We start from the raw sequence: 26,601 nt of genomic DNA on the forward strand, positions 1-26,601 counted from the left end.
TGGTCATGACCATTTCGGATAGGCGCCTCTCGAGTCTCCGCACGCTCGAGGGAAAGTCCACTGTCTGTCCCACGGCTATCGTATCGTATCCATTCGCTTCTATCAAACGACTCGCTTCGAGAGCCGGTTGGGAATCAAGAGAGCGGCGACAAAGGTCTGGGACCTGGGTATACACCTACTACTACCTACCTACCTACCTACCTACCTACATCCATACTACTACCGGTACATCTACTCGACCGATGACAGCCAGTCGCCAGCTTGGGATTACAGCATTTCTTAGACAACCCCCATCCATCCATCCGTTCATCCATCCCCTGTGACGGATCGAGCATACGGAACGCACCTCTTCCATGCAGTCAACCGCCCCCCACCAACCAACCGTCGTCGACATCGGTACCCAGGAATCTCCCGCTCGTCATGAGCCCGCTATGATTCGTGGACCGCGAACAAGCCTTACATGACCAAGCGACCTCTCCTTTTCATATCCAACTCAAGGTAAATTACTTGATGTTCCCTTATTAAATAGACTCCTGATTTACGGAGCACGGAACTCTCGTACAGCAGATGGGAATCGGACATTCATGCGGAGGCAAAGCTTGCGATCTGCATGAAAGTGTGAATTCCCTACCACCTACAGTACAAGACTACCTAGTTACCTACCTTCCTACCGACCTACCGACCTACCTCCTCCCACCCTCGTCCGCTCTCTCTAGGTCATTCCTAACTCGGTCGCTTCATGTTTTGACTCATTCTACTTCACATACACTTCTCTCGAGATGTTGCTCACCATCAAACCACCAGCGCATTACGGCTACAAGTCTTTTCGTGATTATACTCCGCCTACCCCACCATCGACATCTCGTTTCTCACCGACCGTAGCCTCGACCGTAGCGTCGTTTCCTCCCATCTTGGCCAACGTTCAGTCTCTACCTCCTCTCACAGCCACCAAGGCATTAGATTCAATGTCGGCGAGACCACATCTTCCTCCCCTGCAACAGAACCCGTCACAAGCACCGCCAGTCCCACTGACCCAGCCCATGGGACAGTTGCCGGCGCCTCCACAGCAGTGGCAAGGTGCAGAGGAATCGATGAGAAACTGGCTGCACGCTAAGGCGGAGGAGGACAAGCGCAAGCAAGAAGAAGAGAAGACCCGGCAAGAATCATTGCGACTGGAACAGCGAAAGATCGAGCAAGATATGCTAAGGACGTCTCTGGCGGGGGGGATTCCCCCACACATGATCCCGATGGTTTTTGCGGGAATGGGAGGTGGCAACCTTCCAAATGCCAGTTTGGAATGGGCTCAGCATTACATGTCGCAGGCCCCCCATCCCCAGCAACAGCAACAACCACAACAACTGCTTCCTGCCCAGCCACAGGCTTCGCCGGAGCCGCTCCAGCGGAGAGAGTCACGCTTAGCCTCTCAGCCCTACCCTGGTCAACAACACCCGGCACCGATGACTCTGCCTTCAACGCCCATAGGTCCTTCTAGTGCACAACCAACCGCCGGCTTCCTCCCCAGCTATCAGATGTCACCAGCCACTCGGGCTCGGTCAGGTTCTCAGGGGCAAGCGGCTGCGACTCGACCACCACCTAAAACGTCTCAGTTGCCGAAAATCAACACGGGGGAGGCTCCCTCCCACCACCCGCCCGCGGCAAGCCATCATCCCCTTCAGCAAACCCAGTCCGTTCAGGAGCAACAGTCGTCCCCATCGATATATTTCCACCACTGGCAGCCCCCGACCACGCAGGCAGCTACCACGAGCAATGCACATCAGCCGTCCACTCCGTCAGGCAAGCGTTAACCCGTTTTCCGTTTCCTGGGCCGCGTGTTAATCCTGAGCGCAGATAATACCACGTCCCCCAAAAAACGCAAGGCCACCGGACCACAACAAGCCGCACCGGCACCTACCTCGGAATCGCGACACGCATCGCCTCCTTCTTCGCAGACCGGCTCTTTCGTCTCGAATCCGCCCTCTAGCCGACGTCGCGGCCATTCACGTGACCTCCCCGCGCGAGGGATGGACTCGTTTGGACGACCCCTGAGCCGCCATCGCCATGACGGTTTCACAAGTCAAGGCCTCACTTCGCCCATACATTCTTACGCACCTGAACAGCAAACCAACGCTTCCGCCGCGCCTGCCGAGTCTCAGCGACAGGTTAGGGGCCCCCAGCACGTCTCAGGTGACTCGCAGGCACAGCAGATGCAACCTCATCAACATACGCATCAGATACAGAGGGACCCTCCGTATTCGGCGGGCCCGGAGATGAGGCATGATATCCGACGCGGAAGCTCTGAAGAGGGAATTTCCAGGCGGGCTAGCGTTATCAAAGAAACGAGATGAGGTTGAGATTGAGTGCGTTTTCGCACAGAGTCTCTTCGATGGGGCTCGCCAAGAGATGCCAAAAACTTACGCGAGATTATTCAGCAAGCAATTTGAAGTGCGGTCCAGAACGCACACCCCTTTCGGAAACACGAGACGAGACGAGACGAGACGAGACGAAACGACCCATGACCGAGATGAGATGGAGTCACCCTTTTGTTTGCATTCTGGCAATTCTCTATCACGCTGCTCTACGGAGATGGCAGGCACCTGTATCTTTCTCTTGTGGCGCCTGAAGCGCTTTTGATTCGGTGATTTAGAAGATACCCATTTTGTTGTCATGTTGGACATTGGTCCGTCATCCGATTCTTTTTTGCTTTCTCAATATAGGCGACGAGTTGCTGCTGCTGCGTCATGTTCCCCGGGAGCTCATTTTGTACATCCAATTCCATTTACCTCGAGGGCGAGGCCTTGTTGTAGCATACCATTCTCTTCGGGGTGGACTAGGGTCTTGCATGCTGTCTCCCCTTCTCATCTCCCACATTGGCGACCATTGGGCGCTGGTCGCCTGGTCTCCTATGTAGTTTGAAATTGGCTGATGGCCTTATGTATATACACTTTGGTATTCACTTCCGGCGCCGGAGACGGGACGAAAAAATCTGGCATGGTTCTAGACCGAAAAGTCGCGGATTGGGTCAGGAACACGGTATGGGGAAGGGGCTTTGGAAGGTGGGCCACTGAACTGAGTACGTCGGGAGGTTTAGTTAGAATGGAAAACCAATCACAACGTCTTTCTTCCCGTTGACAGGCTGAGAAGGAGCCGTCCAATCGCGATGCCGGCCACCTTCAAAGCCAATCGACAAACACACGGAGATCGCTGCACACACAATCTCATTTCGGCTCCCTCTTTTTTTCATTTGACCCCCTGAATTGGCTGAAAAAGGTAAAGGTAGTCCAGTCATTTCTCCTCCTGCATGGTTCCTGCGTTCCCTCCCATGCCAGCTGGACCCCCCGCCCCAGCTCTTTCTTCGTCTGTCTTGTCTGTCCTGTCCTGTCGGTCTCTAGCGAAGCTGGCGGGGCAGAGAGTCTCGCGCGTCTAGACTGGATCTGCTGGCGGCGGCGCCAAGAGCGGATTAGGGATTGGCAGAGCAGGGCAGGGCAGAGCAGGGCTGGGCTGGGCTGGCTTCCTCCGCAGATCGTAATCAGAAACCATACAGTAATTGAGCAGGCACGTCCCAGAGTGAGGGAGTAAGGAAGTACCACCACGTACTGTCAGTAGCGCGAGCGAGCGGGTAAGAGAGGAAAGTAAGTAAGCGAGTAAGTTTGCAAGTTCGGAGGGAAAGGGTGGGGGGAGAGGGGGGGGGAGAAGGCGGGGGGGGAGGGGGGTCTTGATTTTAAAAAAAAAAAAAAAAAAGAAGAAGAAGAAGAAGAAAATATTGAAAGGGAAATGAATCTCTTAATGGATATATATATTGTTATTGTTTTTTTTTTTAAAAAAAAAAAAAAAAAATAGGTGGGGAACGTTATGGTTGTGAAGCGAAGGCCAATCATTCATCTATTTCTTTACTAAGAATTGAAGAATCCACAAAGGGTTCGTTGTCGCTCTTGCTCTTTTTCTCTGCTGAGGGGGAGGGTTCTTTCGCTGCTTTTCTTTCTTGATGCGTGGAACTCGTGGGGGCTTTTCAAGAGAGAAGGGAAAAAAAAGAGAGAAAGGAAGAAAGAAAAAAAAAATGAAAGAAAAAAAAAGAGAAGAAGAGAAGAGAAGAAATCTCCGATGTAAGTGAGTACCGTATGCCATCAACATAACGGCGGCGAAAGAAAAGAAAAGAAAAGAAGAAAAGAAAAGAAAGAGAAAAGAAGGAAAAAAAAAAGAGGCGTTGATACTGCCGTCAGCGCAACCCGTATTTGCTCTCCAAGAGCTTAAAAGAGAGAAGAAGAAGAAGAAAAGGAAAGGGAAAAAAAAAAAAAAGGTCGAGGAGATATCCCAACTCGCAGAGAATCAATCAACCACGGCGCCGTGCTTTCCGAGGGCGAAAATCGATCGTGCGGCTAGCTAGTTAGTTAGCTAGCGCTTCTCGCATCTATCTATCTAGGTATCTATCCAAAGTGCGTTTCGAGTCTAGGCTGGTATACTCTAGGGAAAAAAAAAAAGGAAAAAAAAATTTATTGGGCGAACGTCGCTTTAGAGTAGGTACCGGTATCACATGCGATGCCAAGTCAAGCAAGCGGTGCTACAGTGCCGGTACCGTCTGCATCGAGGCCTGGAGGGAGGGGGAAAAACATGGGACTGGAGAAGATGAAGCCCCGCTCTCTCCCCCCTCTCCCCCCCCCCACCCCTCTTTTGTTTATTGTTTACTGTTTGTTTACTGTTTACTGTTTATCGTTTACTGTTGACAAGGGCCGGCAGAGTCAGGAGACCGAGGAGAGAGAGGGAGGGGAGGAAGTAAGAAGATGGGAAAGGTGAGTGTCTGTCTGTCTGTCTGTATGTCTGTCTGTCTCTGTCTCTGTCTGTCCGTAATAGGGTCGTCAGTGCGCTCTCCGCGCTCTCTGCCTTGCCTTGCCCCCTTGGATCCTTGGAAGTCGTAACCTGCGGCGGGTGGGTAAGCGAGCAGGCCCTCTACAGTACCGGTACCTACTCGGCTTGGGGTTGTACTACCGGTACGTAGTAGTATGTACGAACAAGGCAGCCAGCGCGCACTGGCCACGGGATTTACTACTTGTACTACGTCCGACGTCCCAGGCGTAAGTATTACCCCTCGAGGGTAGGGGAGCCAGGGGGGCTTAAAGTGGAAACTAAACTTTGGAGGCACCCTCGAGGGGGTAATACTTAGGCCTGTACCGTGGTACTATACGGGTTTGCTTCGTCTTTTTTTTTTTTTTTTTTCTTTTTTTTTCCCTCCTCTCTTCATTCATCCGCGTTCGCTCCGAGACTCAGAGAGGCCGAGGCCGAAACCGATCCCGTTTTCGAAATCCCGGGGTTGGGGAATCCGGAGTGTAAATTAGGTAATGGGGGGTCTTGGACTTGTATGGTCTTGATTGAGATGGGCACTTTGGTTTTTGGTTTGGGATTTCGGTTTGGGCTTTGGGATTTGAGTGCGGCTGAATATCATTCCAGATTTCCAATGCTTCGGATATCCGTCGTTTACATAATGGGGTCTTGGGTTTGTATGGTTTTGATTGAGATGGACGCTTTGATCTCATTTGGGCCTTGAGTGGGATCGAGCTGCTGCTGCATATCATGGATGTTTATGAATATGGATATCGGTGCGCAACATGGGTATTTTCTATCACAAGCTCCTCGAAGGTAGGGAGATATGGAGTTGTATTTATGCCATATTTTTTTTTTTCTAATTTAAACCGGTAGATGATGTGCGAAGCAAGTGCTTCTTTATCTCTCTCTTTCTACCTTTTCTTCTCTTTTTTTTTTTGGATTCGCTTGGAAAAAAGGTTAAGTAAGTAAGTAGGTAGTAAAACTAGCTCTGACAGATAGGTAGATAGACAGATAGATACCTAGATACATTAACATTGTATTTATCGCAAACCGTAAATAGAACCTACGGGCTAGGTAAACAAGCTATTCCGGAAACGTAAATCCCTCCCTAGTCAGCTCCCCATACGGAGCCAGCTCCCCCGTTGTAGATATATACGCCCAGTGAAACACAGCCAGCAAGAATCAAGCAAAACCAAGACATATGCAGCCTCTTTCTTTAAAGTTGATTAGTAATTGCTCCTACTCCGTACTTACGCACGCCATCAATACGGAGGGGCGGGCTGGCTTGTGAGAGGGGTTCTGCAGCCGAGTTTTAACCTCACCGAGTTAGTTATCTTGGATATACTACTACCAGAAGAGTCAGCGCGACGGACAGCCAGCCAAGAGGTTGGTGGGTTAACAAGATGGATGGACGGTTTCAGAAGATGGCGAACGAACGATATCACTGATTGCCACTTTTGACAGATGTGTATGTACCTATTTAGCTGTATTGTTAGAGTAAGATATTCTTGCACTATGAGGTCTGTGCTGTCGCTGCCAAGCAACTCTTGAAGAGATGGATAGTGACTGCCAGTTGGAAGAAGGAAGAGCTAGCTAGCGTAGAAGGAGAGAACTGTATACAGTTCTCTCTCTTTCTGGGGGGATTCCCTCTTCCTTAGATAACCGAAATCAATAATTGGAACCACCTTCTGCTTCCCCATCACAAAGAAGAATTATCTTCTTACATGTATAAGTATAAGCATAAGTTAGTACGTAGTATCTCGAGATGCGGATACTCTCTCTTTTCGGCTTAGTGTGTTTGCTTACCCTTTGTTGAACCTTGGTTAAAGACTAATTAATTAATTCTGTGCCCTGTCTGAACCCTTGTGATCTGACTAACATAGGGAAAGGTTGTGCGAATATTATAGTAGTAGTAGTAGTAGTAGTAGTAGTAGTAGTAGTAGAAGTGGTGGTGGTGGTAGTACGTAATAGTATCTTGCAATTTGGCAATACTCCGTAGTTTATTTTACTTAAAGTGTTTGGTTTGTCCGTACTTCGGTAGCCGAACTTGGATCTGATGATAATTCAGTCTTAGTATCTCCTTTCTTCCCTTTGCCCGTGATTTGTTTTTGATACTACTGTATCGCCGCCGGCGCTATACGTAATCATCTAAATTGTACGCACGCACAAAGCGATGCAATCCCCACTTCTCTCTCTCCCTCAAAGCTAATAAGGCGCTCTACGGAGTATCAAATCGGGTTGAAGACAACAACTGACTGACCAAGTTAATAATTGAGCCTGCAGAATCCCCTTTTCTCAAAGTCAACTCGGTTAACTAATACATAGTGGGGTTAATTCACTCGTTACTCAGGTTGAGTTAGGTAACTCGGCTACAGAATGAATCCCTTTATTGATTGGTTTATGTATTGATTGGTCCAGTCCCTTATATGTATTATTGGGATATATATTGAGCTTGTGTGGCTCGCTACAGGTTCTCTGTCTGTCCTACTTTTGACACACGCAAACACATACACATATATATATATACTATATGTATTTGCGAGCTGGCCACTGACCAAAAGGAAGGAGTTGTTGTTGTCGTTATTGAATTTAGTAACGTCGGGCGGGTAGCAAGCTTTGCCTGCCGCCTGAAGACCTCTTATAAGGTACGGCGATGTGCCAAGTAAAGAATATACATATACAAAGCACCATCCAATCGAGAGTAAAAAACCACGTTAAGAAAAAGCTCTCTGTCAAATAGCTCCGGATCTTTAATCCCGCGGTATCGCAAACTCTCTAGTAAGCCTTTTGTCGTGCGGGTATACAGGGTTATAAGACTGGTTACTGCAATGTGCATTGCAGGTCTGCTTGTGCACAACTCCTTTTAAAATCATTTCAAGTTGATGCAGCGCAGCTGCTGTTGACTATGCTTTTTTTTCTTATAGATAAGATGGATCGCAGAAAAGATAAATAAATCTCATTTCGAAAGAAAACCCCAAAAGAGCAAGTCACAACGTAAGTAACGTATATCGATATCGATATGATGTCGAGATAATTCGAGGCCGGACCGGGGGTCAGCTAAGTGAGTGGCCTTTTCCGAAAGCGCAATATCGTAATCGTCTAAAACCCCTACCTCTTCTCTCACCCCGTTCCCTTTCTATCGCAAATCCTTTTGGTCTTTTCAGTCGGTATGCCCGTCAAGTATAAACCGTAGTCGGCGTAGTGGTCGAGGTAGGAGGAGGCTCGTTCGAGACCGATCGCCGGTAAGAGAAAATCTTTCCGAAAAGGCCACCTTGATTTTTTTTTTTCGGCTCTTCAGACTCTTTCTGCCCCAGGAAAGAGAGCTGAAGGTTCGTAAGGGGCACCTCGTACAGGTAAAGAATCGTAGCCTCCCCAGGGTGGAGGAGGACTGGACGGACGGGCTTGGAAGAGCAGACTTGCCTTCGCCTCCCTCTTTCTCTCCCTCTCTTTCCACGGGAATACCTTGTTTTGAGAGTTGAGATTAAGGTTATACGAGCTCTCGATGAGATGAAAAGAGGCAGTTAAACTGTATTGCTGTACTTATTACTTACTGTATCACTGTTACCCGGATGGAGGAGACCAACGAGTACTGGCTCGGCAAGGAGTCAGTACGTAAGAGGATCCAGCCAGCTGTTAGAAAGATGATTCAAAAAAGAGACCGATCACGGCAATTGCGATACGGACCTTGCGTGATATTCTCTTCTGCTGTGTTGCATGCATACAGACTAGATATATATACTGCTTGCTGGCTTATACTTGTAGATCCCGTGGGTATAAGGCCAACTCAGGTAACAAAAAAACCCCCCCTACCAGTTCAGAGCACCATAGACACCACGCAGGCGGGAGTAATGGAAAAATGTATATTTGAGAACGAGAAAGGTCTACCTACCAAAGGATAGCTTTCAGATTCGAGACACTTACGATTGGGTTTGCGATTCGCTAAGAACACAGTAAACTGTGCGTATGAGAGGGGGGGGAACACGATCGCTTTAAAAAACTCCGATTCAAAATTCATGTTTTCAGTCGTAATCACACCGCTGAGACGCTATCATCATTCGTGAAGAAGGAGAGGAAGAAGAAAGGGGGAAAGAAAAAAAAAGAAGAAAAAAAAACCCCAGCTACCAGTATTTGGACCCTCCTCCCTTTCCATCCACACCCAAAACAAGGCCCTAGAGCTCAGCCCTTCGACCTGAAAACAATCCAGCAACTAGCCTGCCGTTTCTTTGTCACATCCTCATAGCACCTTAGTCTAAGCAACCGGCTCCGCTTCCTCATAAACCACAATCCCATCCTCTCCTGGCTCAACTTCCTCTTCGGAGTGTTCATCGCCGGAAACGCTACCGGTCCACTCGGTGCCTTCATCAATACTGTCACTTATACCCGTGCCTGTGGTGCCAGTCATGACAGTAGTGCCTCTACTGCTCCTACGCATTGTTCCGCTATCGCTGACATCGCCGTCATCAGTCTCCCCCTCGTCATCCTCTTCGCTCTCCTTCAACATCAGGTTCTCCTTGTTTAAATCACCATACCTTTGACTAAGTGAGCCGCCCCAACTTGATTTTCTGATTGCTCCTGAGCCACTGGGGGCCTTGACGCTATGGCTGCGCTTGAATCCGCCGATGGGGACATTGTGTGTGATTTGGCTCAGGGACAAGATGCGTCTGGATGCACCGGCCGGATTTTTGATCGGAATGCTGACCATAGCACGGTTACCATTCATCGCCATATTTACAGCGCTCTGCGTCGTATTAGAAGCCCTCGAAGTAGCAGCGGAAATTATGGATCCGGTTGTTGAGGTAGCATGACTGGGAACACGCTTGCGACTCATCGCATCCCGGCCTTTGTTCGACTTGGAGATGAGAAGCGCACGAGAATGATCTATGACGCCTTCCAAGATACGTCGCTCAAGTCCTTCAGCTCGAGCTTCCATGGCATGAAGTTCCTCTCGTCTGATCCTTAGTGCTGTTTCCAAGCTGGAGACATCCGCTGATAGTCGCATCTTCTGATGAGCAAGATCGTCCTGCTCGGCCTTCAGTGTCGCAACGGACTCCTTTAGCTGCTCTTCCTCCTCGCGTAGACCTACAACAATGGCTTCGATGTGCTCCTTTTGCGCATTACTTTTCTCCAAAGCAATGGTCGCAGCTTCTACTGCTTTCTCCTTGTTTTCGTGGTCATCCGCGATACGTTGAGTTTGAGCTGATACAAATGCGGAGACTTCAGCGGCTGTATCCATCACCTGCTTGTGGATCTTGTCAAGAGTATCCAGCTGAGCAAATGATTTACCAGCAGCGTGCATATGATCAACAAGTTTGTCCAGCTTCTCGTGGACTGGAGTATCGTCGTATTTCTCTGGTGGAGGTGGCTCTACCATTGGTTGAATCTCCGGGGGGACAGGTATTTCTGCTATCTTTTCTTGAAGCTCCATGGTCGCAGTCTTAGAATGCTCGTAATGTTGACCTACTATGAGTAATACATCCTTGATGGAGTCAAGGATTTTTGGATTGAACTCAGAAGCATGAACTTGGACCCCGTCGATGGCGGAGAGGGTCTTGTAGACTTGCTCTCGGGTGAGCTGGTGTTCAGCCTTTGCGTCGGCATGTGTTTCCTCGACTCTGGTAAATGTTTCTTCAACGCGGTTGAAAACAGTCTTGGAGGCCTCGTCCATCTTCTCGATAGAATCGGTCATCGTAGGACCCAGAGTATCGATCAACAACTTGAGTTCCTCAGCCACCACTTTCGTAGCATTAACAGCAGCTTCACTCTCCGAGTTCCTTTCTTCCGCGAGTTTGGCCTGTGCCTCTGCTGCGATTTGAGCATCGTCGTACTTAGTCATAATCTCGTTGAATTTCTCGTCGAGCTTGGATTCAAACTTTTCCCAAGTCTGCTGAAACTTCTCGTCGGTTTCGAGCTTCGAGCCTACCACTCCGGCATTCGACTTTTCGAACTCGGTCTGCATGGTCTCAAGCAGCTTCTTAAGGTCATCTGCGAGAGCATGGTGACTGACAGTTTCCCTGAGAGTTTCAAGGACGGTACCTAAGGTCTCCATACTAGAAGCACTCTCGTCCAACTTTTCCTTCAATACATCTTTGAATTCTTCTAGGAATACCTTCACTTCAGACACTCGTTCACCAACGCCAACGGTCTCGGCTTGGCGTTCCTCGAAGGACTTTGCCGTGTTTCCCTCGTAGAGCTCGATCCGGCCCTTGAACTCCTTGATCAGCTCTCCAAGATTGCTCACGTCGGTCTTTGAGGCCAATGCTGCAATGTCCGCCGCCATCATTTGTTCGATGGCTGTCTTGACGTCGAGACAAACCGCTTCCACGGCCTCAACATCCGTTTTGGTAACCTTTTCCGGGTCTTCAGAATCCTTGGTAGCACGCTCTTTTATTGCTTCCAGACCTCCCAGTACATCACGAACTAGACCTTCAATAATGTTAACGTCGTCTCGCTTGGAAACATCCTCCAGGCTGGTAGCTAACTTATGGACACCGTCGCGAGTCTCGGTGGCGACTAGCTCGACCGCATCAATATGATCTTTCTTCGCGATTTGTTCAGAGTCCATATCGTCAATTTTGGCTTTGGTATTTCGCAGAAGAGTCTCGATGGCCTCGACATCTTCTCGCCTGACACCATCTTCGTCGGCAGATCGTTCTTGTGCAGAAATTGCAGCAACAGATTCCTGTACATTCCGAAGTATTTCCTCTAAATTCTGAAGATCTTCTTTCGACAGACTTTCTGGAATTGGCTGAGGTGCTGGAGGCGGCATTGCTTCAAGAGCTTCGACCTTGAGACGTAATTGTGTGATCAATAATTCCAGGTTCATGATGTCGTCCCGCTTCAGACTATCCACAGTGATGATAGCACCGCTGTTGATCTCAGCAACGTCCTGTTCTCCGTGACCACTTTCTCGCAGGCGATCAATATCGGCTCGAAGTCCTTCAAGTCCAAGTTTAAGTGTGTCCAGGATCTCATAGTTGACAGTCATGTCCACAGGCTTACTTCCGATCTTTTCGACTTCGCTGCGAAGCCCACCCAAACCTTCCTGAAAAGCGTCAAGGATCTCGCCAGCACCCAAGATTGCACTCTCGCTGCTCTCTCGCGGTCGCTCAATATCTGCACGGAGAGAGTCGAGACCGTCCTTGAGAGCTTCAAGGATTTCGTCCTTTTCAGCACCGATACTTCCGCGTACAAGAGACGTTGACATGGTTTCTCGGAGATTTTCCAGTTCGCTTTGCACGACATTCAGAGAGCCGTCCGAGCCCTTTGATACAAGAGCTTCGACCTCCAATCGAAGGGAGTCAAAACTGACTCTCATTCTGTCCACTAACTCGTCTTTGTCGCTGATCTCGACTGCACGGTCAACATACGTCTCGATGTTGCTGCGTAATTTTTCGAAGCCATCCTTGGTTGCATCAAGAAGTTGTTCAGTATCTCGTCCGTGGACAGAAACATTTTGCTTCGCTTCATCTGAAACAGCCTTCAACTCGGCTCGCATAGCCACAAGTACCTCGTGAAGCTTTTCCAGTATCTGGTCGGCGTGCTCATTCGTTTGAGGTCTTTCGTCCAAGCCAGCTTTCACGGCATCGAAAACGTCGTCTCGGGTTAAGGTCTCGCCAATTGTGGGAACCAATGCAGTCGACGCTCCAGAGAAGTCGAAATTATGGAGACACTCTCTTAACGCACCGTGAATATCGTCTCGTGTCAAAGTCTCACCAGACTCTCTACTTGAATCATTTCCAATTGGGAACTCGAACGTGTGTAGACCCTCACGTACGGCATCGAGAATATCGTCCCTAGTCAATCCTTCGCCAACAGTTCTGGTCAGTGCAGTAGAATTTGCTGCGAGATCGAAAGTGCTTAGACCTTCCTTGATGGCCTCGAGCATATCCTCCCGTGTCAACGATTTGCCGGCATCTCCGCTTAAATCTGGGATCTTGACTGCAAAGTCGAATTTATCAAGTCCCTCTCTGACCGCATCAAGCATATCATCTCGTTTAATGCCTCCATCGGTTTCTCTCGTCAAAGCTGTCGTATTAGCTGCGAAATCGAATGTTTGGAGTCCTTCTTTGACCGCATCAAGCATGTCGTCACGAGTAATGCCTCCATCGGTTTCTTTCGTCACAGCTGTCGTATTGGCTGCGAAATCGAATGTGTGGAGTCCTTCTTTGACCGCATCAAGCATATCATCTCGCGTAATGCCTCCATCGATGTCTTTAGTTAGGGCTGAGATGCTAGCTGCAAAATCGAATGTGTGAAGTCCCTGTTTGACTGCATCGAGCATATCATCTCGCATAATGCCGCTATCGACGTCTTTAGTCAAGACTATGGGATTTGCAGCAAAGTCAAAGGTATGAAGCCCTTCTTTAACAGCATCCAGCATATCATCCCGGGTAATTCCAGTCTCTATAGGTTCAGGGGCAGGGGCTGCGGGAAACTCAAATTCCTCTAAGCATTCTCTGACAGCATCGAGGATCTCTTCGCGAGAGAGACTAGCTTCCGTCTCAACTTGAGGAGGCGAAAAGTGCTTCAATCCTTCCACGACTGCGGCAAAAACCTCATCACGAGTGGCGCCTTTAACCTCACGGGGGTGGTCCTTAGGTGCATATTCCTGAATGCCTTCCTTTAAACAGGTCAATAACTCTTCTCGCTCTAGCCCAAATTGCTGAAGCTCGATGTCCGGCTTATAATTCTCCCACGCCTCCTTGACAGCTTCCATGATATCCTGCTTTTGGAGCTCCGGATGCCGCTGTTCATTCTTCTCGGTGATTGCACTTCGAACTACGTTGAAAATCTCTTGGTAATCAACAGCGATGTGAGAGACCTGGGAGGATGCTGATTGCCGTCGATGCTCGTGGAGTATATTGTCCATGTGAACTTTGAGCTCCTCAAGACCATCCTGAACAATTCGAACAATCTGTTCACGCTCTGCGGCTGGATCGTTCATAGTATTATGGTTGCCAGCTTCCTCGTCTAGTTTTCGTCCAATTTCACGGCCCATGCCAAGGACTTCTCCGCGAAGCTCACGAACGAGAGCCTTGACTTCAGCTGTCAGTCCTCCTCCCTGGGCGACACTATCTTTGATAGTTCGGATAAGCTTCATCAGATCATCATTGATGATATTTGCGGCACGGGATGCTTCTGGCCCTGCCATATTCTCCTTGTTCGCTGTAGATCCCGGTAAAGCTCCTCGCTGCGACAACGGACCTGATGTTGGCTGGTCAAAATCTAGTTCAAGTCGTGGGGCCTCGTCGAAGCTGAAATTACGAGGTCTATTGCCCACGTAGTCGCCTCCAGAGCTGCTGCCAGCTTGTACTACGAGCTCCCGAGAAGAATTTTTCTTGATGAGATCGAGCAATTCGTCGAGTTTCTGAGCAGTTGCGCTTCCATCCCGAGCAAGATTGTCGGCGACTTCGGTTAGACGAGATACCAGGAGGTCTTGACCCTCCTTTGTGCCCATGTCGCGGATGACTTTCTCGAGAAGCGCAATGCTTGCTACACCATCGTGATTACAAGAAGCCGAACTCGTCATGGAGTCTCTATCCAAAGATGCGGCGAAGCTTGTTGGGCTTGGGATGCGCGGGAGGGTGAATGGCCTTGCAGCTTTTGAGCCAGGCGAGTTGTGAGAGTTGTAAGCTTTGCTATCGAGGTAGAGACCGGCAGATCCGTATGGATTGCTAGAAGACCGAGTACTGGACTCCGACAAATTAATCACCAGTTCTCTGAGGCTCTTTCGGATATCCTCGTCACGAGAATTTGTAGCTTCCTTCAAACTGACAAGATCCGTGGCGTTATCCTTGCTCCTTCTGCTGAGATTGGCCATTTCCCTCTGCAGACTTGTAGCAATGCTGGTAAGGCTCAAGATCTGGTTTGAAATCGCATCAAAAGTCTGTGGTGTTCGAACTAATGCGGTAGAACCATTTGTGACATTGGATAAAGGTGCATCGGCCTCCCTGCATGACATATTTTGTAAGGCAAGCATCGTAGCAGATTGGGGAGGTGTGTTTTCTCCAAGGATGCTCTGAGGTGGTCTCCTCAACGAGGGTCGGAGATGGAGGTCCCGACTTGGTGTTTCGCGTCCTGGTGTCGGAGTCGCGGATCGACTGGTATCCTTTTCGGGCGACTTCTCGGGCGACTTCTCGGGCGACCTTTCCGGCGACCTGGCTTCCAGGAAGAAGTCCTTGTTTGCATGGGGTGTTGACGGCCGTCTTGCACTCTTCTCTGGTGATCTTGGGCTATTGAATGCTGAGCCACCCTCCAAGAGACTGCTTATATCTCTTACATTGCCTGTCTGCAAGGACTGCATACGCTTGTGGGCAGCTCCCTTGATCAGGGACCGCTCCGGAGATGTGTCTATGCGTTTGTTCGGAGGATTTGTGACGTAGCCGTTGTCCCTCGCCTTCTCGGTCAAGGCAAGGTGTGCAGATTGTATGGCGCTCGATGTATTCGGACGTGAGGCAACGACGGGCGACGATGGGTTCATCGGTAGGGGAGGTGGAGCGCGTTCTGGGTCTGAGCTGTCCCACCTGCGATACAGAGTCAGCAAGCCGTAGAATCTTCAGCAGATTAATATTACATGGGAACAACAGCTCTCCCGCAATCCGATGAGGCAGATTGCTGATGTTTCGAATGTCTATCGCTATCACGCGAGACGTCTCTCTCTATTGACGGCATAACTGTGAACTGCCTGGAATGGGCGTTGGAATGTGGACGTGTATAAAACGTCGAGGTACCTCAGACCCCAGAGGAGTTGATGAACCTCAGATGTAGAGAGATGATTGCTCTATGGTTGAGGGATCCGAAATTTGGGTTTGGGTTCGAGTTCGATTCAGCGGTAAGAGAGGTTGTGGAGCTGCGGTCGGTTGGGTTTGTTGACATTTTTGTTTACTCGGGCTCGGGCAAGCGCGACCGGCGGGTAACCTTAATAGACGCCGGACCCTTGTAAGTGTTGGTCCGCACTTTCCTGCAACCAGAGGCTACTGGTGTCTTTACACTCTTTCAGAGTTCAATCGCCGCCAGTCCGCCCGTTTCTTCGATCCCTTGATCTCTATAGTCTTTCTCAACAAGATATGTAACAATTCCGAAGAAGAAAGACAGAACCTCATGATATGCTGGTTGTTCTTCTTAAGCCAAGCATAACTTCGGAAGTTCTCTGTTACTACTGATATTAATCGTCGGTTACCTTAAATTTAATTCGTAAGAATTGATCGACTTGCTATAGCAAGTCGGCACCACCAAGGCGGGATAGTGAAATTTGCCCTTTTATAATGAATAAAAGATCAACCAACTATTATATCGTAATTATTTTGATATATAAGGATGCACCGCATTAAGTTTAATATTAACCAATTAATCAAATTTTAATTTTAAGTTGTTATTCCGTTATTAGATTGGGTTAAAGTAATAAAAATGGTACTTTTGATATGTACGTGCGTATAAATCAGAATTGCCATGTAAATATTAGAATAAGCGAAGAACACGAAAATCGGACTTTTATTTAAATATATCAAAAGAATACGTGCATCACTACCGACTTTTATTCAACAATTTATATCTTTAATAATATAATAGATTAGATTGTTTATTTTCGATCTATAAAAAGTTTCATTTAATTAAGGTTATAGTTCTTGAGATATTCGGAATAAACTAGTAAAATTGAATTATTTGGGACAGTTTTTAGCTATAATCGTCGGTTTCCTTAAATTTTAATTCGAAAGAATTGACCGACTTGCTGTAGCAAGTCGGCACCACCAAGGCGGGACAGTAAAACTTGCTCCTTTTTAATAAATAAAATATTAACCAACTGTTATATAATAACTATCTTTGTATAAAAAGATGTGCCGTATTGAGTTTGATATTAATCAATTAATTAAATTTTAAATACCAGTTGTTATTCCTTTATTGTGTTGAGTTAAAGTAATAAAAATAGTACTTTTGGTATATTCTTTTCGATTTTTGTAATGCGTATATATCAGAATTGCCGCGTATATATTAGAATAAGCGAGGAACACGAAAATCGGACTTTTATTCAAATCTATCAAAAAAATAAGTGCATCACTACTAACTTTTATTTAATAATTATTACCGTTAGCAATATAATATATTAAATCATTTATTTTCGATATATGTGACGTTTTTTTGAATTAAGGTTGTAGCTATTAAGATATTTGCAATAAACAAGTAAATTTGAATTATTTGGGACAGTTTTTAACCATTTTTTTATTACATTTCAATGTATTAGATTACTATAAATAAATGGATTTTTATAATTTTAATTTACGTTTGTAAAGAAAAATTTTCTAAGCATATAGTGATTTATTTTTTATTTTTTATAATGATAGTTGTTGTTTAATAAGTAGTATACCGTTATTGTCCCGCTTTGCTAGGTGTCCCGCCTTGGTGGTGCCGACCTGGCTGCGCCAGGTCGGGATTTTTTACAAATTAAATTCAAGGTAACCGACGATTATTCTCATTACATTTTAATGTATTTGGTCATTATAAATGAATGCATCTTTATATTCTTAATTCACGCTTGTAAAGCAAGGTTTTCTGAGCCTATGAAGATTTTTTTTTATTGTTTATATTGATAGTTGTTGCTTAATAGGTGGTATACCGTTACTGTCCCGCCTTGGTGGTTTCGACCTGGCTGCGCCAGGTCAGGATTTTTTACAAATTAAATTCAAGGAAACCGGCAATTACTACTGATACCTAGCCATTAAAAAGACCTTCACGTTCTGAATACGGCGGAAAAATACCTGGGTCATCAAAATTGCATTGCCACCATTTTATCACAACGAGCTGCGACTTTACTTTGATTTCACTACCTACTTAAACCTATCGACACAATTTTCACTGCCATAAATGAGGTATAATTTTGTCTGCAAATATCGATCTTGCGAAAATAAGTTTTTACAAAGGAGCAATGTATCTCTTTTATAAGTTGGTTATTAATGTCATTAAGAGACAGAGTTACATAGGTAAGGACGGGCTGATCAAAATAGGCTCCCGTCTTCACAATATCGCGAAGATCGAAAGTATAATTCCACTCAAAATTACAATTCTGAGGCTCAGCCAACAACCAGATGAATCGTCCATAAGGAGATCTATGCTCGGAGGACCTTGGACTTGAGGGACCGTTTCTGTGGAGGCGGGGGGTTGGTGGCATTGGTACCTCCCATTTGGACTGGGACGCATCCACCGAAGGGCCCAGCATCTATGAGTATCAGCATCAACTTTACTGGTATTTTGAAGGTGTGACTTACTGGCATCGTTCATGCACTTGACCATGCACATGCCATCTTGACCACCCATAGATCCGGTGCAGGTCTGGTCGGCTGGGACCATAGCAGTGAGAGGCTTGAATGATGTTAGCAATTGCCATCAATTGCAAAAGAAGCTACTCACGAAATCGGTGGCCTTGGCCTTGCTTCTGGAGTTGGTTCCCGGAACGTTGGTGGCAACTTGCATCATTGTCCATGGTCCGTTACCAGTACCGGTGGCATCCATCATGCACGTGTATGGTCCAGCTCCATCACCGTTGACTTGGTGAAGAGTCATCATAACCATGCCACCAGCAGAGATTTGCGGCATAGCTCCTGGATTGGCGGCGATCATGGCAGGAACTTGAGCGGCAGGGTTGTTGGTTCCACCTCCGAGAGTCTCTCCACATTGGTCTGCAGCTTCGTTCTTGAAGCGTGTAGAATCTAGTTGATTAGGGTCCTTCTTTGTGCCAGTGCGAGGAGTGCCGTCCACAACTATGAAATATCAGCCAATGATTGCAAAGTGGAAATTTTCGGCAGGTACATACCACCAAGAGCTTGTCCAGAACCACCCATGTCTCCTACAGCCTTGACAATAGCTCCGTGACCAGCAACGGTAGTAGCAGCGGCGAGAGCCAGAATGATAGATTTGTAAAGCATTTTGAAAATTTAGGAAGGACTAGTGGCCAGCAAAAGTCTTGATATTAAGGAGTGGTAATAAGAATTAAAGGTAAGAAGGATTGCTGCAGAAGTGAATTTGATGATAGAAAAAGGATTTCTCTGCCGGCTACGTTCTCCTATTTGTATCTGTGATCTTGACATGAGCACGGTGATGCACGATGAGCACGGTGATTGCCCGGCTTTCGGGAAAACGGAACGAGGTGTTCGCCGCCTCAAACACGTTTGGCTGCATGATAGGAGGCGACTCTCGCCATCTTTGTCGCAGGAAAGCTCCAGTGCGACGTATGGAGCGGGTGAAGTTGCCAAGAAAAGCTTGAATTTGAAATGCTTGAAGTCTTTCTGATAGGTGGATGTCCCTTGAGCTGATCGTCCCAGGATCTTCGATGCAAGTCCGTATGGAGTCCGAATCAACAAGCCACTTGAAGCCAGCTTTAGAGTCCAGCCGAGTGGAAACTTGAGGTCCGTGAACGGTCGAGCCAGCAAGATCTTCTTACTCCTTAGAGCCCAGTCGAGTCTGAGTTCCCCGATATCATGCAGTGGTCCTTGTCAGAGATCAGCGTGAGGTCATAGAAAAGTCGCACCATTTGGGGGCTGAGAATTAGAAACGATGCCACCTGATTCCGAGGGCATGTTGTTGCACGCAGAAAATGAACTTAACGAAGCAATAGGAGTTTCGCACTGGGGCCTCTCGAGCCAGGAATAACTTCATCTCTTGTACACTAGCGCTCATTTATAGTTCTCGTGAATTTTTCACTTTAAACTTTAACCTTTTATTATTACCTTAGAGGCAGGTAGGGGGTTATTTAAACCGTCCTGAAAATCCGATGACGGTCTCTTCAAAAGATGGTCCTAAGAGGTTAGCATAATTAGTGGATCACCCTAGGCCGTTACTTGAGATTAAATAAAATCTGAAAACAAATAATTTAAATTATTTAAACTATTAAAATCGTAGCTAAAATATAATCATTTTAATCGATTAAACCGTTTTTTATAAAAGCTCATCTTTTCGTCACACTATTACTGAAATAAGACCGTTTTGATCGATTGGATCGTCGTTTATAAAAGTCGGTCTTTTTTACGAAACGACTATCTCCGAGCGTTTTGAGACCATTTTAGGACCGTCCTATGGCCGTCCCAAGGCCGTCCCCGACTTTTAAACCGTCTATGGGGACTTAGATTAGCAAGCAAATACGTAGTAAAATATCCTTTCAGCTCCCCTTTCCTCCTATCTACCCCCTTCCTCTTACCTACTTACCCCCTCCCAATCCTTAATCGTCGGCTCGCTTAAGTGGGCTGGCTTCCTTACATCCTTTCAATCTTAGTCGGCGTAAGCGATTGCGGATCGGAAGCGAATGCGGATTTTTCGAGTATGTTAGAAATTCTTTTATACTATAGCAATTATCATTACAATCAAGAAATAAATAATTACTTTATAAATATACTTTCTTCCGAAACATCCAGAATCGTATTATTCGATAAAATATCTGATTATCGATTACTATTTTCATCAGAATTTCATTCGTCTTTTACCTTACGCAACGAATCGTTCGAATCTTTACTATCATGAAAATTAAAGCTATCGCTATTGATATCAATACTAAAAAAAAGAAAAATGTCTTGCTTTAAAAAAAGGTCTTTAATAGTATCGATTGTAATTATCAAGTTATCGTTACCGAGAAAAGGTTCAAGTTAGAAGAGAGTTGGTCGAAGAATATCTTTTTTACGAGGCCGCAAAATTTAACGCTTAAGAGGTTGTTGCAACTACTAAATCTTTTCCGAATCGAGAATTAGAATAAGTATTGCATCGTCGTCTCTAAATAATTAAGCTTGCAGCAAAGCGTTTTCGTATAGTCTTTTTACGCTCGCGCTCAGCTTTGCGTGAATCGACTCCTTTACGATACTCAGCATCTCTTTCCTTTTTCTAAAGCTTATCGACGATTCGTTGTTTATTTTGCTGCAGATTCAAGATTTTCTTTAGCTTGCTGCTTAGCAATAAGCTTTTTACTAATTGATAATACGATTTTAGATATTTCGGAGAAAGGATTACTCGTAGGTTAATTATTCTAATAAATATTTCTTGGTTATTATGATAATCGCTATAATATAAAAGAATTTCCAATCTACTCGAAAAATCCTCATTCGCTTTCGATCCGCAATCGCTTACGCCGACTAAGACTGAAAGGATATAAGGAGGCCATGTGCGTTTTGCGACAGAAGTTGCTGGGACAGCTGGAATCGGTTTCGAAGTCTTTCGCGGCCCACTTAAGCGAGCCGACGATTATATAGACTTTTCTCTTTTCATAGATTAATGATCATCCTTTTCTCCGACTCCTACATATCGGTAGTCGCATGTTCTCCATTTGCAACTGATCTATGACTTCCAGCTTGGTGGTCCAAGTCCTATGAAATCGTCTAGGCCTGCCTCATCTGAAATGTTTGGACGACATTCCTGGACGATATCTTTGCATTGAGCAAAACTTGTGGGAGTCTTAGGATAGGTACCTAGTCTTCATGCGGATGCTACGGAGAAGAAGCAGCCCGAGCACCCCGGGACTCGGGAGAGAGATCACAGCCTCGGCCCTCAAACCACAGCAGGTCACGACACACTCGAACGGCCACAATTTCGTGGACGAATATACCTCATTACAGAATGAATGATATCGCCATCTCCTCCGCTTGTGTGTATCGATAATTGAAAGAAAGCTCGGTAGACAGCCAAAATGAATCCAGTCCAGGAATCACTCAGTATTCACGTGATGTGGTCAGAGGTTTCCGCTACAATTCAAAATGACAAATGAGGCGGTGACGCTAGCGTTTCTTTTCTAAGCGAGCCGCACAACCTGTCGGTTTCGAATTTTATTTTCAACCTTCCATCGACCATATCATCGACAACCCCACGACCATCAAGATGAAGTGTGAGTTGCCCTCTCTATGTTTGCCAGCATTGGTTCTGCCCCTATCTCAACGGCCGCGGTGGCTTTTCCAGCCGTACCCCTCCTTCTGCGGCGCCTTCGACTTCCAAGCTCTGATTTGATCTTCCCAATATACAAATGCGCCGCTGCTGACCGTTTCAAGTCCTCAAAGTTGGTCGCGTCGCGATCATTACTCGCGGCCGCTATGCCGGAAAGAAAGTGAGTGCAGATTCTCCCATATGCGAAAGAATGGGAAGGAAATACAATCAGATTACCGGATATGGAACTCGGAGATGAGGGCAAAGCATCCGGGGAATAGCGCTGATAGGAACTCTGCAGGTTGTTCTGATTCAACCCCAAGACAGTGGAACCAAGTCTCACCCCTACCCTCACGCTCTGGTCGCCGGTATTGAGCGCTACCCCTCGCAAATCACCCGCCGCATGTCCAAGACCCGTCAAAACAAGCGATCCAAGGTTAAGCCATTCATCAAGGTCATCAACTACAACCACCTGATGCCAACAAGATACACTCTTGAGCTGGAGGGACTGAAGGGAGTTGTCACCGCCGATACATTCAAAGAGGTTTCTCAGCGGGAGGATGCAAAGAAGACCGTCAAGAAAGCTTTGGAGGAGAGATACACATCTGGAAAGAACAGATGGTTCTTTACACCCCTCAGTATGTGTTTATGGCACCGAGGACAGCCTTGCAAACTGCTAACTTGTCGCAGGATTTTGAAAGGTTCTGTTGTCATTGGGTTTGGAACGGTGTTACATCAAGGCAGTAGGAACGAATAGTAGCACGACGAGCTAAGAAATGCACCTCAAGACAATATTCTCGATGTGCCGAATAAGCTCCATGTGATATGAATTGAGCTGAAACAGTGACATTTTAAGGTAAATTGTTACTACTTGGGAGAGCTAAATGTTGACAAAGTAAGCTACCTGCGGGAATATTGGTAAGCTTCTGGCTGCATAATATCGTAGATGAGCGGCGGCTGTTCGATGCTCGAGTTAGGCGGTTGAGCAAGACAACCCCGAATATTAGAACGGAAAAAGTGAACGGGTTACGATATTCGACACATGTCAACAAACACCATTCTTTCCTCGTCACCGAGTCCTTGATTTTCTGAATCCAAGTTCAACAATCGCAGAGCCTGCATACAGTCAGAAAAATTTATGCACAAAAGAAAGAAATACCTCTGTAAGCGCGGCCATGCGGAACAGATAGCTCAACTCGTTAATTCTTCGCTCAGCTATGACTCTGGCGCAGTCTGAGTGATTTCGACGGGACCACCTGCGCTTCCTCTAATCCAATGTCTCTCGAATCTGGATGCCGAAAGTAGTGCCGTGTATCGGGTACATGAAAAGGTTTCTCACGAGCGAGTAGTCAGTCGTTGACCTCCCCTACCGTCTCTCCTATCTTTTTCGCTCGTCCAACTAATTGAGCACAGGCACGCCCTCAACGCGATGAAGCTCAACTTGCCTGCCATCTCCCATCTCTAATCTTCAAAGAGGGACGGACTATTCCTGCTGTTGGAGTAGCTCACTGTTTGAGATGTCTGATTGGTATGCTGGTAGGCGATGGGATGGACCGGGCCGGCCTGGACTGGAGAGAGGCAGGAGGTGTAATTGCTGAAATGTAGGTCCCGTTTCATTAATCTCACCACCTACGATAGCATTCGCTGAGAAAAAAAAAAACAGAGGGTTGAATTATTTCTTCCGCGGCCTGCTTCTCATTGTCTCCGGTATCCTTGAGCCCTCCCTCGGCAACACTTTCCACAAGCGTCGTCTTCATGTGTAATGAGGCTACTACCTTCTCCCTTCCGCCATATCTCAACTTCATAGCTAATTCTCCACGAAAGCGAAGCAAAGTAGATGCTAACACAACCTTCACAGCTTAACGGAGCCAAACCCTCATCCCAAACCTCTCAACTCCCACTAACACCCCACCAGTCACGGGCCTTCTCTCTTTCATGTTCCTAGTCTGCCCCCGGAAACAGACCTCATCGTCGTCATCGTCGTCACAGGCGCGACCCTCGGCTTCGGCCTCGCTGCCGCCTCCTTCTGGACTGCCGCCGTCGGTGACCATCTGGCGCCACTCGGCTCAAGGGCGCTGGCGGTAGCTATTTCGTCGCTGCCATGGCGGACTGGTCTCTGCTCGCCGCCACCATGTTCGTCACGCTGGATCTGCCGTGGGGGTTGAGCAGCCTACCCGTCGTCGATCCTAGTATTGCTATCATAGGGGCCAGTCAGAAGAGGGCGTAGGCGTAGGCGTATTTTGGATTTGAGATAGGGAGAAGGAGGGCAAGGAAAAAGGAAATTGTGTGGTGGGTGACTGATCTGGACGAAGTTGACGCAGCGGTGTTCCGCAAATCTTACCATGCTTGGGATATAGGTACTGGGTCGGGCTGTTGACCTGGATCGAAATCAGTGATGCGGTACATTCATCGCTACGCTCTCTCTATCACTGTGTCACATTCAGGATGAGACAGGTACACTTCTCCCTGCGCTAATCACCATCTCACTGCAAGTCACGACACTCAATGTGAATTCGTCTTTCATTATTATTTTGATGTCCGTTGTGGTGGCTCAATATATCGATCGATCAGTTCGTCAAAGTAGCAGCAGCAAGACCGGAGACAAATCTCATGACGGGCTGCAACATTTGTACTTGCTTCGAAAGCCAATGCAAGAGACAGTCTTGAGCCATGCTCGCAAGCGTTGGCGGACACACCTACCAGATCCGAGATCGACTTTCCCAACGAGGAAGACAATCCAATGCTGGAGGTGAAGACCCTTGAGGAATCACCTCGCGAATTCCAAAGCAAGCGTTTTGAACTCATTGATAGCGGGTAATTGGGTTCGTCAGAGCTCTGAGGGGTATCGCCAAAGGGACGAACTGAGGCGTGAATCAAGGCTCGTGAGAAGCTATCTTCGAAAAGATCCAAATGCAAAAGCAACGCACTATTCGTGTACTTCGCGGAAAGGGAGGAAAATGCACGCACCCTGGGAGCAATGGGAGCAAGGTTTGATGCAAGGAGAGATGTAGAGGGTAAGATCACGAACCGCGACTTTATCCAACCACACTTACTTACCCAAGATCCTTCCTCTCCCGGGGGTTCCACTGTCACGCCCCCTACCCCCCACCAAAGCATCTCCAGCGACACTTACTGGTGATGCTCGGCCTCTCTCGTCGTCGCGACTTCATCTGATACGAGGAATCAGCGTCAGTGGAGGAGGAGGGGGAGTCTTCTTTGGAGTAACCACCGCTTTCTTGGCATTGTACTTCTTGGGAGTGTTCTTCTCGATGGCGAGTCTCTCCGCTTCCTCCTTCTCCCTGATCTGCTTCTTCGTCTCCCTCGGCGTCTTGCTAATCCCCTTCATCGTCACCTCGGGCTCCTTCCACGACGGGTTCTTCAGCTTCCAAGCCTTCCACTTGTCGCAATTCTTGATGTTCGGCTTGCCTTCCCAGAAGCCCGCGAAGATCTTGGCGATCTGCTCCCGGACTTCGGCGTTGGCGTATTTCCCACCGGTTCTCCTGTCGTTCTCGTCCATCTCCTTGAGGTCTCGGAAAGCGTAGTCGGCGGGCTTCTTATCGTAGCTGAAATGGCTGTTGTCCAGCATGATGGTGATGGATTCGAGCTCCGGATGCCTCATGCACATAAGATAGAAGATGTCTGTCCGCCCCGAATTTCTCAGTCGCTGAGCTGCCTCGCCCTCAATGGCAATGTGTCTTATAGGGTTATCCACGGCAAGGCCGCTAATCCATGGCTTGTGGACGCGGTTGTACCAGGTATTGAACTCATACCCAGGGGGCATGTTGATGAAGTAGCAAGAATCAGTGTTGAAGTTCACCCATAGCTTCTGCATGTGTGACTTGTTTTCTTCGTTCTTCTTGGGGGTCTTCTGTGCGACCAAGCTGGTTGGCGGCTTCCGCTCTCCATCTCTCTCCTCTGTCGGCTCGGATCTCAATGGCACTCGGGAGTAGATCAGAGAGTAGTGCTTCTGGGCCTCGGAGCGAGACTCCCCACACACTCTCAGGGTGATCGGCATGACACCAACAAAGAGCCAGTAGACCGAGATGTGCGTCTCGTTGAATGCAATCGTCTCCCACTGGGCGCGGATGATCTGGGGCAGCATGAGCCAGCGCCAAATCCGCACCCGCAGCTCGGGAGGCAGTCTTCCAAACTGTGGGAATCGGCGAGGCGCCATGTTGTAGTGTAATATGACTTTGGTTGTTAAGGTTCGCTGGTTTGCGTATGTAAAAGGGGTGTGAAGGTGAGGAGGCCCTAGGCTCAGCTTTAGATCAAAGACCGAGCTGCTAGGAGCGGCGAACTTCTATTGGACGAAGATTGTTCCAAGGGAGAACGATACTGTGAAGTAAGTCACAAGAAATATTTCCGCCAAGAATGTCGGTTGAAGCGGATTGATGTTGGTTGTAAGGTGAGAAGCTGTAAGGTTTTTTTCAAAGATTTCGCGTAAAGAGTTTGTTGACTCGATCTCTGATCTGACTAGCTGAGTCAAGAAAGCGTGCAAACACCTGAGAAATCAACTTTTTGTTCCTTAAGGAGGAGGAAGAGGAAGAGGAGACTTGACTTACGGCTGTTGATCATCTGATTGGTACAGAGATGTTGTTCCAAGCTATTGTAGCGTAAGAGAGGGAGCTGGAAAAAGGCAGGTCGGAAAAAGGATGTGTTTGTAGAGTTCAGATTATAGAAAATTCGGCTTAGGTGATAATTTTTATTGAAGCCGAGTACTTCTTGTTCAATTCACAGCCCAGTGAATTGACGAACCAGAGAAAACCAAACACCCGAGCAATCAATCAGCTACACTTTGACTATGAACTTTGCCGACGGGATTTTTAAAGTGTGAAGCAGAGTTTTCGTAACGTGAAGAGACATAGGTAGTAAGAGGTCGCCGAGATAAGAAGGCACGAA

At 47.3% G+C, this 26,601-nt stretch overlaps 6 protein-coding genes across 6 annotated transcripts; 3 read left to right on the top strand and 3 right to left on the bottom strand.

Annotated features, from left to right (window-relative positions):
- Positions 1-779: 779 nt before the first annotated feature.
- L3040_007911 (uncharacterized protein) lies at positions 780-2,345 on the top strand (the record flags this gene model as incomplete). The annotated part of the gene is made up of 2 exons (XM_066154753.1): positions 780-1,789; positions 1,844-2,345. 2 exons carry the CDS (start codon positions 780-782, stop codon positions 2,343-2,345), a joined length of 1,512 nt encoding a protein of 503 aa, XP_066010652.1.
- A 6,719-nt stretch (positions 2,346-9,064) lies between these two features.
- On the bottom strand, positions 9,065-15,295 carry L3040_007912 (uncharacterized protein; the record flags this gene model as incomplete). Its single annotated transcript, XM_007295589.2, has 1 exon — positions 9,065-15,295. One exon carries the CDS (start codon positions 15,293-15,295, stop codon positions 9,065-9,067), a length of 6,231 nt encoding a protein of 2,076 aa, XP_007295651.2.
- A 2,620-nt stretch (positions 15,296-17,915) lies between these two features.
- Positions 17,916-18,731, bottom strand: L3040_007913 (uncharacterized protein; the record flags this gene model as incomplete). The annotated part of the gene is made up of 4 exons (XM_007295588.1): positions 17,916-18,025; positions 18,075-18,168; positions 18,217-18,566; positions 18,620-18,731. The coding sequence occupies 4 exons, from the start codon at positions 18,729-18,731 to the stop codon at positions 17,916-17,918; spliced, it is 666 nt and encodes a 221-aa protein (XP_007295650.1).
- Positions 18,732-21,660: 2,929 nt separating this feature from the next.
- On the top strand, positions 21,661-22,400 carry L3040_007914 (60S ribosomal eL27 domain-containing protein; the record flags this gene model as incomplete). The annotated part of the gene is made up of 4 exons (XM_007295587.2): positions 21,661-21,667; positions 21,828-21,883; positions 22,004-22,340; positions 22,393-22,400. The coding sequence occupies 4 exons, from the start codon at positions 21,661-21,663 to the stop codon at positions 22,398-22,400; spliced, it is 408 nt and encodes a 135-aa protein (XP_007295649.2).
- Positions 22,401-22,919: 519 nt separating this feature from the next.
- L3040_007915 (uncharacterized protein) lies at positions 22,920-23,867 on the top strand (the record flags this gene model as incomplete). The annotated part of the gene is made up of 5 exons (XM_066154755.1): positions 22,920-22,939; positions 23,008-23,050; positions 23,116-23,303; positions 23,366-23,461; positions 23,618-23,867. The coding sequence occupies 5 exons, from the start codon at positions 22,920-22,922 to the stop codon at positions 23,865-23,867; spliced, it is 597 nt and encodes a 198-aa protein (XP_066010653.1).
- A 1,001-nt stretch (positions 23,868-24,868) lies between these two features.
- On the bottom strand, positions 24,869-25,876 carry L3040_007916 (uncharacterized protein; the record flags this gene model as incomplete). The annotated part of the gene is made up of 1 exon (XM_007295586.1): positions 24,869-25,876. One exon carries the CDS (start codon positions 25,874-25,876, stop codon positions 24,869-24,871), a length of 1,008 nt encoding a protein of 335 aa, XP_007295648.1.
- Positions 25,877-26,601: the final 725 nt, after the last annotated feature.

The sequence above is a fragment of the Drepanopeziza brunnea genome (genome assembly GCF_022702325.1).
Source record: "Drepanopeziza brunnea f. sp. 'multigermtubi' strain 214-2 chromosome Unknown ctg14, whole genome shotgun sequence".
In the NCBI taxonomy this organism is placed as follows: Eukaryota; Fungi; Ascomycota; class Leotiomycetes; order Helotiales; family Drepanopezizaceae; genus Drepanopeziza; species Drepanopeziza brunnea.